Source organism: Epinephelus lanceolatus, chromosome 9 (genome assembly GCF_041903045.1).
Source record: "Epinephelus lanceolatus isolate andai-2023 chromosome 9, ASM4190304v1, whole genome shotgun sequence".
Taxonomy (NCBI): Eukaryota; Metazoa; Chordata; class Actinopteri; order Perciformes; family Serranidae; genus Epinephelus; species Epinephelus lanceolatus.
The window spans coordinates 37334910-37350647 of record NC_135742.1 but is presented as its reverse complement, the minus strand read 5'-3'; the positions used below and the strand labels follow the sequence as shown (position 1 = coordinate 37350647).

Below are 15738 nucleotides of genomic sequence, written 5' to 3'. Positions count from 1 at the left end.
TCTCTGATGGTACCTTAAACCAACTTGTTAGATGCAAACATGTGCTGTAAAACCTGTGTTGCTAGGCAGAATATGACTGAGCCAATCACATTAAAGCACATCAGGTGAGGTCTGTTCACTAATATTTAATTCTTTTCAGACATGCAAATGAATATTTGATCATACCTGGAGGTCACTGTGATTTTTGTGGCTGATTAAATTTTTAAATGTTCGTGTTCATCATTTGCCAATGATAAGCAATCTCAGCAGTTGTGTTCACTAAAAAAACAAACGTGAAAAACAAACTTAAGGCTAGATGAGCCTGAAGACTGGACAGGCTCCAGTATGAATTATGGGCTTTTTAAAACAACTGAAATCAGAACAATTCCCTTAATAAAATAACTAAATAGAAGTAAATAGCTACTTTACCATAATAAATATGCTGTTACTCCCTTCTGTATATAGCTAATGCATGCATGTGTTTAATTGTCTGTTTATTTTCACAGACTGGAACAATTATTGGGCTTTGATTCTCTCTGTTATGCAGCACATTATAAGCAGCAGTCTGACCACCCTGAGCTATTTCAATACATGCTGATTAGTAGGTGTGCTGGGCTGGGCGGCCCAGCTCTGACCTACACTGCTCAATGACTGGCACTAATTTTAGGCTGCCCCACAACAGATCAGAGGAGAGTGCTGGTGGGCCTTGCTGCCTCCACCAGCCCTGTGGTTTGAAGGTCTCTCAATGCAGCAGACACTTCACATGGGCTGAAATGTGATGATGATGTGTTGGTTTACATTTTCATAGTTTGCCAGAACACACACGCGATGTCTGCATTTGCCATAACAGATGCCCCAGTTACAGATTGAGGTTAAACTGAAGCTACGCCAATTTTACACGTCAAAGTCAATAAACCATCACAGGGAGTACTACACAGCCTGTGAATACACTTGTTTAATGTGTTCTGCACCTCTGGAGTAGGAGTTTTGTCAAGTCTGAGAAAATTAGTCAAGTGCCATCATGTGATTAATCTAGGATTTGGGTTGGGTTGTCCATCACTTTGGTCCAGACTGAAATTTCTCACCAACAACCTGCATGAATTGCCCAAGCAGCAGCCTTTGGGGCTAAAATTGAAGCCAACGTGGAAGTACCAGAAACTGCACTTCCCCTAATGGCCACTTGAGGCTGGCTCCAAGAGCGAGTCAATTCCTTCAGGCGCTCTTGTTGAAATGTCCGACTTTACAACAAAAATAAACATGTTTATAACATCGTACAAAAAACGGTTTTGGTCTCTATGGCTAATTTCCCTTTTCATGACAACTGTACAGGTGGTGAATTAGAATTTTTATATAATTCACTCATTTTAGATGTTGTTGAGGCTTGAAGTTATGTATAATTAAGGGCGTGACCACTTTGAGTGACAGGTGGTTGCAGTTGACAAGTTGCAACAACCGCGACAGCTATGATTAGGTATTAGTGTAGACATAGCCATAGCTGTTGCTAGTTCTGCTTGATTTCAGTTCATAAAAGTTAATTTTGGTCTACTAAAAATGTGTTATTCAGCGTTTGGTTGTACTGAGTCACATATTCAGTTTTTCAGGTGAGTTCATGTTGTTTCAGTGGTTTTAAGCCTATTTTTTTGCTGGTAAAAATTAGCATTAGCATTATCACAGATAACCATAGCTGTAATTGCACTTAGCTAACCAAGCTAGTGTTAGGGTTATCTCTACCCTCTTGTCCAAATATGGTTACTTCTGGCTCCACAAATCCAAGATGGCGACAGCCAAAATGCCTAGAAGCTTCAAAATGAGAGTCAACAAACCAATGGGTGATGGCACAGTGGCTACGTCGATTATTTTTATACAGTCCATTGAATCGCCATGACATTTTGTACAGTCATACATGGTCCCCCGAGGATGAATCCTACTGACTTTGGTATTCCTCCTCATCCTTTTCTTCTTATCCCACCTTGAGGTTCACGTTTTCGATATTGAGTGAAATGTCTCAACAACTATTCGATTGACTGCCATGGAATTTGGTGCACACACTCATGTCCTCTCTCAGGATAAGTCATAGTAACTTTTCATCTAGCACCATCATCAGGTCAAAAAGTTAATTAGTCTCAACCTTTGGTTTGTGACCAAATCTAATGACATTCCCATCAGCCTCAGCTGTGCTTTGTGTTTAGTGCTAATAAGCAAATGTTAGCATCCTAGCGTGCTAAACTAAGATGGTGAACATGTTAAACATATCTCCCAAACATCAGCATGTTGGCACTGCCATTGTGAGCATGTCCACATCCTGACATTAGCATCATTTAGCTCAAAGCACTGCTGTGCCTAAGTACAGCTGCTAACATAGCTATAGATTCATCTCTTAACAGAAAGCCTGCTTCAAAAAGCAATATGGAGGTTGGCACAAGATATCCTAGCCTCTGCCACGTTGATTTTTATTTATTTGTTTAGTTTTAATCTGCCCCTTACAAGCCATTCAGCTTCATGGAAGTTTAAAATTTCCTGGAATACCCCATTAACACAGCGGCTCCATAACATAAATTTAAAAAGGATGTGCTGATGAAAGGATTTGAGTGCCTCCGTGCAGATCAGTGACGGACAGAGAGCCTCCCCTCAGCAGTGGTGGGTTTCAGGTTGACTCTTTGTAGTCTGGAGTGGAGAAATAAATGTCATCAAAGATTCACTGTGAAGTGCGTTACAGATAAATCTATCAAGGTTTTCCACTTTTCATGAAGTGAGGAAAACTACAAGGGCCACTGGCTGGGGTCACTATGTCCAGTGTCTGAAAAGCTGTCACCCTTTAACCAGTTCCCCTCTATTTGCTCTCCCTGCCACCGCTGTTTCCCCAGTGACCACACAGTCCGCAGGAGAATCCATTTGCTGGAGCCATAGAGTGGTGCTAAGCTTTTAACAACATCTCACATTGGCATCTTCTGCTGCTTTTTTCCAAATGTGCAACCTTTCTCTCCAGATCTATAAGACCATTAGAGAGGCGACAGAAAGGCTGTCCTTTATTGTACCTTTTTGTTGCTTTGTCGGGAATTATAGATGTTTAAATCTCAGTTCCAGCAGTTTCTGTGCTGGATCGATCAACACATTTGCTATTTGGTGTTTATTTCTGGGAGCTTGCAATCTAAATTCTGTCCATCAGATGACTGATCTTTGTGTGGATGTCAATATGTTCACAGTGGGGAACAATAAGTGGGCTCTGATTCTCTCCCTTTGTGAGAGCATTACACACAGGAGTTTGTCCCCATTGAGCTATTTCAACACACTGATCAGTGATCAGTCAATGTGCCAGGCTGGGCAGCACTGTGTCTCTTCCTATTTGTGAAATGGGAAATTATTGGTGCTACTATTCTAGTTCCAGCTCTTTCTGGGACGAGTCAATAGACCTCTTTGTTTTTTTATTTTTATTTTTGGGAATTGCTGTCTGAATTTATTCCCATCAGTCAAATAGAATTGATGTTTTATTTTATTTAACAGAAAAGTTAAATGGAGGTTTTGATTGAACGAGTTAGATCCAAAGCCTGTTTCTCTGATTGAAACTTTCCACTGGTAGAAGTGGTTTATTTCAGATCCAATAGCAAACTCATTCTTCCCATATTCAAATGTCCTGCTGTGAAGTGAAAAGGCAGTGCTTTTGTGTCCAAACACAAAAACAGAAATATTCATAAAAGCGTCCCACGGGAGAGTTCACTCTTCTTTTGATACTGTGCGTCAGTCTCGTGTAGTGAAATAAGACCTCATGATTATTTTTGTGATGGTGAATCTCTGATGTTGTGATACTGTCTCAGCTGCACATCTGTCACTCCCTCTCTGCCTGTTTATCGTAGTTCATCTCTATGGATTAGGATTAGGGCTTTGAATGTGTCTTTGCTTTGTCATCAATAGGACATCCAACATGTCCCCAGCATGACCTGCTGTTTGGGCCTTGTGAACATGGCTTATAGTTGCATGCTGGAGGAAGGAAAAGTGATTCATGATGATTGATGAATGTCCAGAATGGGACTGGAAAGTTAGGAGCCAGTTGTTTGGCTGAGTCCTTATATATCCCTTGAGTTCTATTTTTAGTCGGTGTGTTTAGTGTGGTAAAGCAAAGACACTGTATTGTGTATTAAAAGGCGATTCCAGCCATAATCATGCTTTTTTCAGATGATTTGCAGTAATCTGACATGTATAAAACCATGGATTGTGCGAATACAGTCAAATTAAATTCTTGAAAAACATAGAATTACCAAGTTCGGAGACAAGTCCAAACAAAATCAGCTTCTCTCTGATCCACAGCAGCTCACAACCACAGCTGTTGGGCTCAACAGTCTTATGTAATGTCATTAGATTGTATTTATTACAGCTCTATTGCACAGTTGAAACCATTTTAAGCTGCAGCTAGTTGGGTATGGGACAGGGAGGACATACTGTAGAACTGAAAGGATTGCTTCTGTGTAATACTTTGTATTTTGTAAAATGATCACTTATCAGTTACTGCAGAGTGGAAACAAGAAAACAAGATTGTCTCTTTATGACTTCTGATATGTAGCCTCTTGTATCAACATTGTGTTATGAGGCATTATTTCCACTCCAATAGAGGACTGACTAAATAATGAGGCCTGATACATTAGTCGAGCCAATAATATTAGCCAAATCCAGTTTATGACAGATATATCTGTATCAACGTATGTGCTGGTCAATAAGTACCAAAACATTATGGTACAGTGCCATTATTTAAAAATACTTTTTTGATTGAAGTTCAATCTGTTTACAAGGCTGCAGCTACAATCCAGGACACTAAAGTGATGTTCTCTGTAATATTTCTTGGGATATAGGGGATTTAATTATATGAACAGGAGTTTACATTATACAAGCATATTACACATGTTGGGTTTTTGTAAGGCTGAATTGTTTAAGAAAAAATCTTCTTCAAATTTGACTGCTTTAAAGACTCAGTATGGGCCATAACTTGAGTATCACTGGTATATGATAGATTAAAAAAATATATTATTAAAAATATCTTATTTTTTATACCTCAGCTTTCATGTATTTTTTGTAGCATTTGTGTTATTTATAGTTTTTGCCGGCACAAATTCCCAGATCAGTACCATATAAGTAACTATACATGGGTTTTGCAGGAAGTTTGAAAGAGTAGACTGTACTTTAGTTTATTTGTTCAGCTCTTGTTAAAAAGGTTTCACAATCAGGACAAACAAAGGACATGAAGACAGGCGACACAGAAACATGCATGGTGGAGAAAAATCGAGAAGAAGAATTAGTACCTAAGAATAGACTTGCATTTTGAGTTGAAATGATTTACTGGACAAAGTAAAAAATGTTTTGTATCTGAAATGTGGAGGCTAAAGTATGGAGTGTAAATATGATAGCCGTGATCAATAGCTGAACGTGTGTGTCAGGAGTGGGAGAGGGAGCTGTTTGTGAAAAGATGACCTTGTGCAGAAAGCCTGTTTCCGCTCTGAAGCAGATGAATTGCTAAATTTTCCGGACAGACCTGCCGGGACACTTCCTCAGTAGCGGTCCTTGTGATCGCTACGATCGGTGCTCACTGAGAATCTATTGTCATGTCCACTTTCTCACACTTAGTGCAGCCCAATGAGCCCACTGCTTTTACAAATATCCCTATTAAAGACACAAATGGTTCCATATTATAGACCTAAGAACACATTTGTACATCCTTCTTTTAATTTATCCTGGTCTTGTAGTGTTTTTTTTTTTGGTTTGTTTTTTTTTTTCAAGCTGTGACCATTTCTTTTTCCTGGAAGCAGATATTTTGTGGGTCCAAGCCTGCTGCCCGAGAGAGGATGTGTTATTCATCCAGTGCCAGGGCTGATGTATAATCTCACTGGAACACAGAGTGGCCTTTCACATGGACTTCCCCTGTGCTCTGAAGCTGTTTGGCTTGCACTAGTCCCTTCCCCAAGCAGTCAGTACATCTCTCTGCCTCTCTGCTGAGCCCAGTGTGTTTGTTTGAGTCCTTTGTCACAGCCTCCTCTATAGATGTCATCCTTTCAGCCTGCCTGTCTTTCCAGGCCTCTCCAGGGTGACTCGGCTTTATCCTCCCCCGGTTTCCGGAATCCTCTCTTTCCTGTTTTCAAGCCGAGGTGAACCCGTTTTGTAGCCTCTTGTTAACATACCTTACTGCGCATTGCTAGACATGTCTGGCTTATTTTTTATTGCGGCTGTCGGAGATTCGGTTGCTGCATCTGCCACATCCTTGACGATGATAATGAGGATAATGATGATAAGTGCGGGTGAGTCAGGGGTGGATGACAGTAATTACAAGATACAAAGCCTGTTGATCTTCATCTTCAGGGTGTCCTAAAAAGTCTGAAATCACAGGGATGACAAGCACAACATGTATTTCCGACTGGTTACACTTGTTTCTGACACATCCTCTCTATCAGCATGGTATAAAACGTGGATTTCTAGTCCCAGAATGAACGTCTTCTCTGCTTCTTATTTTCTGGAAGAACTGTTTGCTTCCTGAGCTTTGAGACCTCTTTGATTAGAAGACATACAAAGCGAATATTATACCACGTTAGAGCAATGCTTTTCACATTCTCTCTGAACCTGAAGGAGACACACTGTACAATAGAGCTGGCATGAGCGGAGCCCGTGTGTTGCCCCTGCAGTTTCCCAGGCTTATCCACTTGCCTGGCACGAGCCCTCGCTGGCTGGCACAGGCTGTGTGGTAGATTTGTTTAGGTCACAGGTTTATTTATGAAGGTTAAAAAGAGGATTTGATATAAAGACAAATGGCAGGAAAAGACAGCACGCTGCTAAGTGTTTTTTTTTTCAGTTTGAGAATTATTTTATTTTTGGGCTTTATATACAGGGAGCCTACAAAATAAAAACAGAAATAATCTACAATTAAATGAAATTCAGTCATAACCGGACTAATACACTGGAAGCCCCTGGGGCAGAAATGAACTGTGGGCCCCCAGTTACCCCTCATTCCTTCCACTCTAATATGTTAAAACAACCTTTTAGAAGAAAAACAATCTCGGTTTTAGCACAGTTTCAGAACTAATCCCTTTTCATACTAACGCGCCTGAAAATGCATATCACACCCAGGTACACTGGACATGCATGTGTCTACAGTATGTAAACAGGAAGCAGATTGTCTACTATGCCGTTGGTTGCTTAGTGACAGATAATACTTTAGAGATGGCGAAAAATAAGACCAGAGATTTCTTTGTTTGAACCAACAAAGACATGGAACTGATACTGATAGTAACATGAATCTAAAGCAGTCAAGGTGAAAGAAAAAGATTGGGAGTCATTGCAAAAACAAATATGGCGTCATATGGCCTAGACCATTATCCATCTGCAGAGGAAGCCATGACAATGGGAAAATCACAAAAAGGTATGTAGACTTAGCTATAATGTTTTGGCTTTACACGCTGTGAATGAGGAGACCCAATTGAGAAGCAAATTGGGTGGGTGTCTGTGTCATTGTTTCCAAAAATCTTCGTTTTCACCCATCCTGACTAAAATGCAACCCTGGAGTTTTCAAACTAAAATGGGGTCAGCATCGTTTTCACAGGTCTCTGTTTTAGAGGATCCAAAATGCCAAAGTAGTGTGCATGCTAGGTGTCAACGTAGCAAAGAATGTGTTTTAAAACAGAAACGTATTAGTGTGGATGTATTCTCAGTGGCTTGTACATGTACACAGTCGCCTTCAAGAGCCCTCTGGTGCACTGGACACCAACTAGTACTTCAATTCGAGAATATTATGTGTAATTAGGCAGTGATAATTTGATAAAACACACATTTATTTAAGTATATGGCATGTAAATACAATATTATCTGAAATGATGAAGGTATCAGCTATGAATTTCAGTGTATTTCAGTCAGTTCCTAAATAGCTTTGTTAGACCCATCCACTTTCATCTCCATTGACCAGATATGAGAGTACCAACAGAAAAATATGTTTCAGCTTGCTGTATTTCCCATAATGCTTCTCTGTGTTTACTGCACAGCTTAACAGTTTAATGAAACACCATGTGACTATTGTCCTTTGTCTCTCACAGAGGCTCCCTACAATGAGACCCATCCATCATATGTCTATGACCTGGCGCACTCGGAGGATCACCAGCCTCGACACGACCCTCTATCTTTCAGTGGATCCCCGTCCTACTCACCGCGACTCCGCTCCAAGAGCCGGAGCAGCCGAGACACCCAGTCCTCTGGCTCTCTGGAGTCCACACTGTCGGTAATGTTATTGGGTCAACTCCCAGCAACTTGTCTGACACGTTACAGTGTCTCCTGGCTTGTAGTGCTGCTGCTGCTGCTCTCTGCTTCATCTTTCTCTGGCTGATCTACTGTTGTTCCCTGGCTACTGCATTGTCCTTCATTGTCCTCTCTCCACACACCATCCAACACTTTTATCTTTGGCTTCACATCCTGTGATAAAAAGGTGCCATTACAGTTGCTGGCATTGCTTCCTCTACTGTCTGAATGTTGGTGGTAAAGTACCAAATCAACACCAACATTCTTCCTCAAAACAATTGCAGATCATTTGTTTACTTATACAACATATGATTCGAAAGCTATGCCCCTCGTGGTGCCATTAATGCTAACCATTTCAAGATATAGCCACCACAGCTGGTCTGTCAGACAAAAAAACAAACAAATAAACAGTTCTAACTTACCTATAAAGTGTTAATATCATCGATAATATGGCTAATAAAAAGATCCACATTATCCAGACAGAATCACAGTTTACACTGCTCCCATTTCATTTCTCACACTGGCAATAGTCCACATGATCTAAATCCAGCAAAATATTTAGACCAGACACGTTGTTACATCCATAGATATCCATGGATTGCTTTTGCATTGTTTCAAATGGTCATATTTCTCCACATATTATCTACAATATCTCCCGTTCTGCCAGTACACAAACTGGATGGCAGCTGTCTTGATGAAGGCGCACTCCTGGCCTTTGGATTGAGACCCCACTTGAGCCAATAGGAGCCATTTAATGTTTCTACGTTTCCAACAATGCATATTGATAGCATCTGTTGTTAGACCCTCCCTGCTTGATAAATGACCTCGACATTCAAACACCACGGACGCAGTTTGTAATACAGACCAATAAATTTGTAGCCTCCAACCCCAGTCTGAGATAACCAAGATGACATCATCAGGGCTATTTTCTCAGAATTTGACCAGTTCCTCCAGAGCTATAAAAGACATTATACAACTTTTTCTCATAGGCTGATTAGTGCTCTGTATGCAGGGTAAACTGAACTTCATGTGTAAAATCAGTTAAGTGCCCATTAGAAAACTACAGTGCCCTTCAGCCAGGCATTCAATCCACTGAAACATCCAGAAGCTAACAATGAAATATATAGTTGATCATAAATACCCCAGATCAAAGTGCTATTCAGTTTGAAGCAGGACATTGCTGACAAACACCACACATGGTCAGCAAACATAGGCTACTATGGGCGAACAGATGTTTAAAAAGAAACCCAGCTCTCCTCCCCCTCTGCTCTGTTTCTGTTCTGTCTGTGGTATTCTTATCCTCTGATGTCTACACGTGATTTTCAAAGCCTAAATCATTGTGTGGGGGGCTCCATCAGCATACAGCTTTTTCAAAAACATTTTTGCTAATATAATGGCAGAGCTTGATACACCCCCTCTCAATACTCCAGTGTCCACACCAGGATGACTTATGGCTTTGACCTGTTTGGAATAACAACTCCTGGACCAGAAACACATTCATCTTCCTTAAGATGCTAGGAGTCCTTGGTGCAGGCCTCTTGGAATGTAAAACTCCTACAGACTTTAATCAGATCTGGTCTGCTCCTAATCCCACAACAACAATATCAGCAGCCAGGGTTTTGCAGAGGTGCAGGGGTGGTTTATTGAAGATCAGACCCATCTACAGTTTATGTATCATGTTTTCATCATGAGCCTTTTGTGTTGGTGAATGTCTTCTCTTCATGTTTGATGGTTGTTTTCTCTCTCATCATATTTGTATCAGGTGGAGTTGGATCAGGAGAAGGGGCTGGAGATGAGAAAATGGGTTCTTTCAGGAATCCTGGCCAGTGAGGAGACTTATCTCAGCCACCTGGAGGCCCTACTGATAGTATGTATAACTTTTAACACACATGCACACAAAATAATTTATTGAGTTTGTTGCAACCCTTGGACAAAAGACTGACATTAGTTCACTACAACAAAAATGTTGACACAGCTACAATCTTTAATTATATTGTACTTTTAATGCTTGTGTTTTGTATGTATTCCTTTCTAAAGCATGACTGTAACTATTTGAAAGAATAAATAACACATTCTCTCTCCTACAAATGAAACGTTGAATTCATAAGCAATACATTACACGTTTGCACAATCTTTCTTTGTCTTGTATACAGTCTTTTATGGTTTCTAACATGTGCTTATTTAATTAGCAAACTTTCAATATTCACATGTAATTGGCGTTACCAAGTCAGTTTGTAAACTATCCAACTGTTGCAAGAAAAAATAACATGTTTCCTCTTACAAATTAAAAGTTGAATTTATAAATTTTAAAACACACCTTTGCTCAATTTAGTACACACATGGGTTTGTGGCTACAGTGTTGGTCTGGTGAGATGTAGCTTATGTTAGCTAATGTTAGCTAAATTAGCAAACCTTTGATAGATATTGCAGTGTAACTGATATTACTGAGTTTGTTTGTGAAACTAACTTAAGAAAGAAGAAGTAAGACATTCCTCCTCTTACAATAAGTTGAATTCATAAGTGATAAAAAATGGCTTTGCTCCTTTCAATACACGAAGGTGTTTTGCGGCTAAAGCGTCAGTCATTATGGTAAGATGTAGCTTATGTTAGCTAACGTTAGCTAAAGTAAGCAAAGTTGGCAAGATTTGCAGTGTGACTGACATTACTGAGTTAGTTTGTAAAACTATTCAATTAATTTTTGGAAGAAGAACTAATAACATTCTTCCTCTTATAAATGAAAAGATTAATTCATAAATGATAACAAAACACACCCTTACTCAACTTAATGTCTTGTGTTTGCTAACATTAATGTTAGCAAATGTTGCCAAGACTCTCTGTTGGTGCTACATTGTGTTTCACTACATTTTAGGATTTAATATTATCCTGTAATTGGCACTTGTGCTTACAGTGGCTGCTGCTCAGTGAGAGTTAAGGCTGACTTTTAGGCCTGCTTTTCACATGCACACACAAATATTGCTCTTTTTTAAAAACAAAGTAATATGCTAATGGGTTGATGCAACTGAGCTTGTTAGCAGATCTCCAATACTCTAAATATGTGTTTTTTGACCCTTGTTGTGTTTGTGGAAAAATCCAAAGACAGTACAAAGAAGACAATATCATTGTGCGATTATGTGATTTTTTTCCCAGCCCATGAAGCCTCTGAGGGCCGCAGCCACAACTTCCCAACCGATGCTGACCATCCAGCAGATTGAGACCATCTTCTTCAAAGTCCCAGAGCTTCATGAGATCCACAAAGACTTCTATGATGCTCTGCTGCCCCGAGTCCAGGACTGGGGCCATCAGCAGTGTGTGGGCGACCTCTTTCAAAAATTGGTATGGTGATGATATATTTGTTAGCTTCAGTCTTAAAGTCAGTCCTCAGCTCAGATTTCTTTTATGGTTGAATTATTACAAGATATAATTTGAGAGGAAAACAAGTTACGACAATGTTTCAGAAACCTGTTTTTCCACATATTTTGACCTGACTTGAACACAGCAAAAAGAAAATGTATGCCATTGGAGGAAACAAGGAAATGGAGCAGTGGAATACAAAGTATCCAATGAGCTGATATGAGTGAAATGTTGTGATGATTGTTTGATTTGAAACACTTTGAAGAGTTGTTTAACTGGAGTATGAATGCGTAGTAACCATCGCTCAAAGTAAAGTATGGCAATCCCCTCTGCTGATTTAAACCCTCCTTTGGATAGACCAAGGATCAAATAACATGAAACCTCACAGCATCAAATTGTATGTTGGCTTTTGATCAAACAGACCACCATCCATCTAGCCAGTAACTTTCAGAAACTAATTATAGCAGTCCTTAAATGTCGTGCCTTGATCATTAATGATAGTTAAAAGAGGGGAGCCTTTCAGGGGGAAAAGGTGGGAGTCTTTGGCTTTTAGTAATGCTCAGAGGATCTTGCAGTGCACATGTGAGTAGACTGCCTGGAGTCATCCCCCGGCCAGATAAAAGCCTCACTTCACCACATTACAGGCAGTAAAGGAGAACAAAACCCTCTATAGGAGGTCGCTGAATAAGAGCTACCTCAGTGTTTGCTGCTGGATGAAAAAGATGAAAAGCGCTCATAGATACATGGATTTATATATAGACACGTGAGCAAACATTGAATCACATTCAGTTGCATGTATTCCTCCTGTGGTACTGTTATGCCAACTCAGTATACAGTGACTCTGCAAAGAACCCAGCAGCAATCACAGACTAGTGAAATCTATTCTCTTTGTTAAAGCATCAATCTAATCTGTGCTTCACTTTTGCCCTCTAGGCAAGCCAGCTTGGAGTGTACCGGGCCTTTGTGGATAACTATAAGGTTGCTGTGGAGACGGCGGACAAATGCTGCCAGGCAAATGCCCAGTTTGCAGAGATATCTGAGGTATGTAATCACGCTACGCACAGCGGGACTGCGGCAGGCAAGTATTTGATGTTGCACAGCTGCCAGAGACAAGTGATGACAGGGCAGTTTTCAGCAGTCCTCACAGCGTAAAAGCAACACAGCCCTTTGTAGCAGAGATGATTGTTTTAATTGCGCTGTGGGGCAGTGATTTAATGAGGGTATTTCTTCTCACCATTCCCTCTGGTGTCATCTCCCTGGCAGAATCTCAAGGTCAAAAGCACAAAGGACTGCAAAGACCACTCGGCTAAAAATTCACTGGAAAGTGAGTACTGAGTGAAATGAATGGCCAGCCTCCACATTAATCAATATTGCTATAAGTAGTCAAGCTGTGACTGGGCCTGTTGAGCTGACTTCTCCTCCTCCACAGCTCTTCTCTACAAACCTGTGGACAGAGTGACGCGCAGCACACTCGTTCTCCATGTAAGTCGATCTGTCTAACTCAAATCTGGAGCAACATCTTGTCTGCATCAAGAGATTGGGGGATTGATGTCGTCTTTTTTTTTTCTATTCTAGGACCTCCTGAAGCACACACCCTCAAGCCACCCAGACCATCCACTGTTACAGGATGCCCTGCGCATCTCTCAGAACTTCCTGTCCAGTATAAATGAAGAGATCACCCCGCGTAGACAATCCATGACAGTTAAGAAGGGAGAGGTCAGTGTGGAAAGCTGAGTCACTTCATCATTTCAGGGTTGTACTTATGACTCTGTTACTTTGGTAGATAAATTAACAATGGTCAACTTCCCCTCCATACTGCCAGCAGCATTATTAGTTGACGACTTCTTATAAGTGAGACAGAAACTTAATGAAACTGGATTTGCTATCCAGCAAAATAAATTACATCATTTCCTTTAAGTGGAATGTAGCCCAGGTTTGTGTACATAATATTCACCAAGGGCTTGAGTAGAGGAGAAGGACAGATTAAGTACAGCTTGTTCCCTTTGTGTAGCACTAGTCCCTTTTGCCAAGTATAAAGTCAGTGGTTTGAATGGTGTGGTGGCACAGCGATGAGGCTTGGCACCATAATATTGACTCCCTGGGCATCACAGTATTGTATTTGTCCAGAACAGCGTAGCCCAGGAATGACTCCTAAACCCGAGAATGAGTTCGAATTTTACCACTGCCTGCTCCCTTGTCTCGGTGTCAGTGGGTTATTTAATGGGTTTTTGGTGAGATGCTTGAAATAAGGTTTTTGTTTAACAAAAACTTAAGAGGTTGTCACATTTTGTACTATGACAGTAAATACCTACATTGTGAATTTTGACACTTTTACGTGTCTTACAAAAGGTAGTTGCTAACAGGTGGCTAAATGAGAAAACAGAGCATCATCACGCCGAATGTAGTTTTACGACCTTGTTGTGGTGGCAATGCTGAAGTCATGCAACCATGGTGTAGTCGTTTATAGCCTAATGTTAGCTGTATGTATGTGCGCTTCAAGTCTCATGATTTTTTGTTTGCCACAGAGCTTATTTTCTGCATTTATCCAAAATCCAATGGAAAAATCCCATGGCTGTTTGTCGAGGGAACAGGGAGGTGTTAACTTCCAGGTTGGCCTACAAAAAACATCAGGAGATGAATGTCTGTGAAATATGTGGCAATCCATCAAGTAGATGCTGAGATATTTCAGTCTTGACCAAAGTGTTGGGCCGACTAACAAACTGTTATTACCATCCATTAAGCCATGCAGCTAGTGTGGCTAAGACTTATTATGGGTATTGGGCTATATGTTATGGGACAGTATGTTACTTAAGTTCTTGATTGACAGAACACTTGATTATATGGACTTGAGGTTTACATTTGTCCCAAAAATAATCATGCTGTACAGTATTTTATAAGACTTTGACTCATTTGATTTTCTCACTGAAGCAGCAGCATTATGAAATTCAGGCTCATATCCGCCCCCGGTGTTCTGTCATATCTTGTCTGCTAACAGTAAAAAGCTCTGAGCACAAGGTGTCTGGAAGCTGCAATAAAACCAAAGTGTGAGTCAGATTGTTGCTGACTCATATCAGCCTGTCTGCTTTAGTTGTGAGGGAAGTGGAGCGTAGAGGAAGCTTGTGACAAAGCTACGCCAACACTGGAGGTAAGAGGTCTCCGTGTCATAAACCAGGAAAACCTGTTGATTACCTCCGCGTTCACTCCCATCCTTCCCTGCTGCGTTGTCAACTCTGCTTCCCAGAAATGACCTCCACCACTCCTTATCAACTTCACTGTCTAACCAGCCTTCTCTGCTGGGTGTGTACCGGCTTACCCGTGCTTCCTGACCCCTCTGTCCCCCACACACCACGCATCTCAGGCCTCCGATTCAGACGACCTGACTGAGAACTTCCTCTGTTTTTTCTGGGAACTGGCCCATCCCACCAGGGCGGGTTATTAAATCAAAGAAAGTTCTTGGGAACATTCTTCTGTGTATAGACTAGGAAGTCTGAAATCCCACAAGGAGATTGACAGATAACAAGCCAGTACATGACAATCAGTGTGAAATACGGGTTGTTGTTGTACGTATATTGTTGATGTTTTTGCACCGTGGCCGCCTGTAATTACCATGACCATTTAAACCCATGAGTTTGTTTAGCTGCACATCTTATGCCTGCCTCGCTTCTCAACGTCTCATTATGGCGCATAATAAAAACAGAAGCAGATTCCAGCGCCAGGAGGGTGTGAGCACTGTGCAGTTACAACTCTTGTTTTTCCATTGGATTATTGACTGTTTGTGGTTGTGTTTGTGTCACAAAACAATAAGCGGATGTCACCCTGCCACCTCTTTTTGAAACCAGGACAGTACTGAGCATGTTTGAGGGCCTGTAGGCAGACAGCATTGAACTGGAGTAGAAATAGGAAAACTGCTGTAGTGATTTCCTTGTTTTTGTCAAACTGTGGTTGATGTGGGATGGCAAAATCTCACATGGGCAGTGTCACTGTGAACAGCCTCAGCCCAGAGGTCAAAAGGCAGACAGAGAATTTAGATGCATGCTGCTGCAGGAAGAACTCATGTCATCCGCCTTTAGCCTCAGGCTGGATGGATCATCAAGGATTATGGGTCACAAATGTCCATTATGTAAAAAAAGGAGCAAAGTATTGCTAAAT

The 15738-nt window shown here is 40.9% G+C and overlaps 1 protein-coding gene across 1 annotated transcript in view; it reads left to right on the top strand.

The window, feature by feature from the left end:
• LOC117252758 (breakpoint cluster region protein) overlaps nucleotides 1–15738 on the top strand; it is a 36787-nt gene that overhangs the window by 7646 nt on the left and 13403 nt on the right. The window contains exons 2-8 of the mRNA XM_033619887.2: nucleotides 8040–8221; nucleotides 10001–10105; nucleotides 11386–11571; nucleotides 12523–12630; nucleotides 12853–12913; nucleotides 13019–13071; nucleotides 13165–13305. Of these exons, the coding sequence (XP_033475778.2) occupies nucleotides 8040–8221; nucleotides 10001–10105; nucleotides 11386–11571; nucleotides 12523–12630; nucleotides 12853–12913; nucleotides 13019–13071; nucleotides 13165–13305 (836 nt within the window). The remainder of the gene's footprint in view (nucleotides 1–8039; nucleotides 8222–10000; nucleotides 10106–11385; nucleotides 11572–12522; nucleotides 12631–12852; nucleotides 12914–13018; nucleotides 13072–13164; nucleotides 13306–15738) is intronic.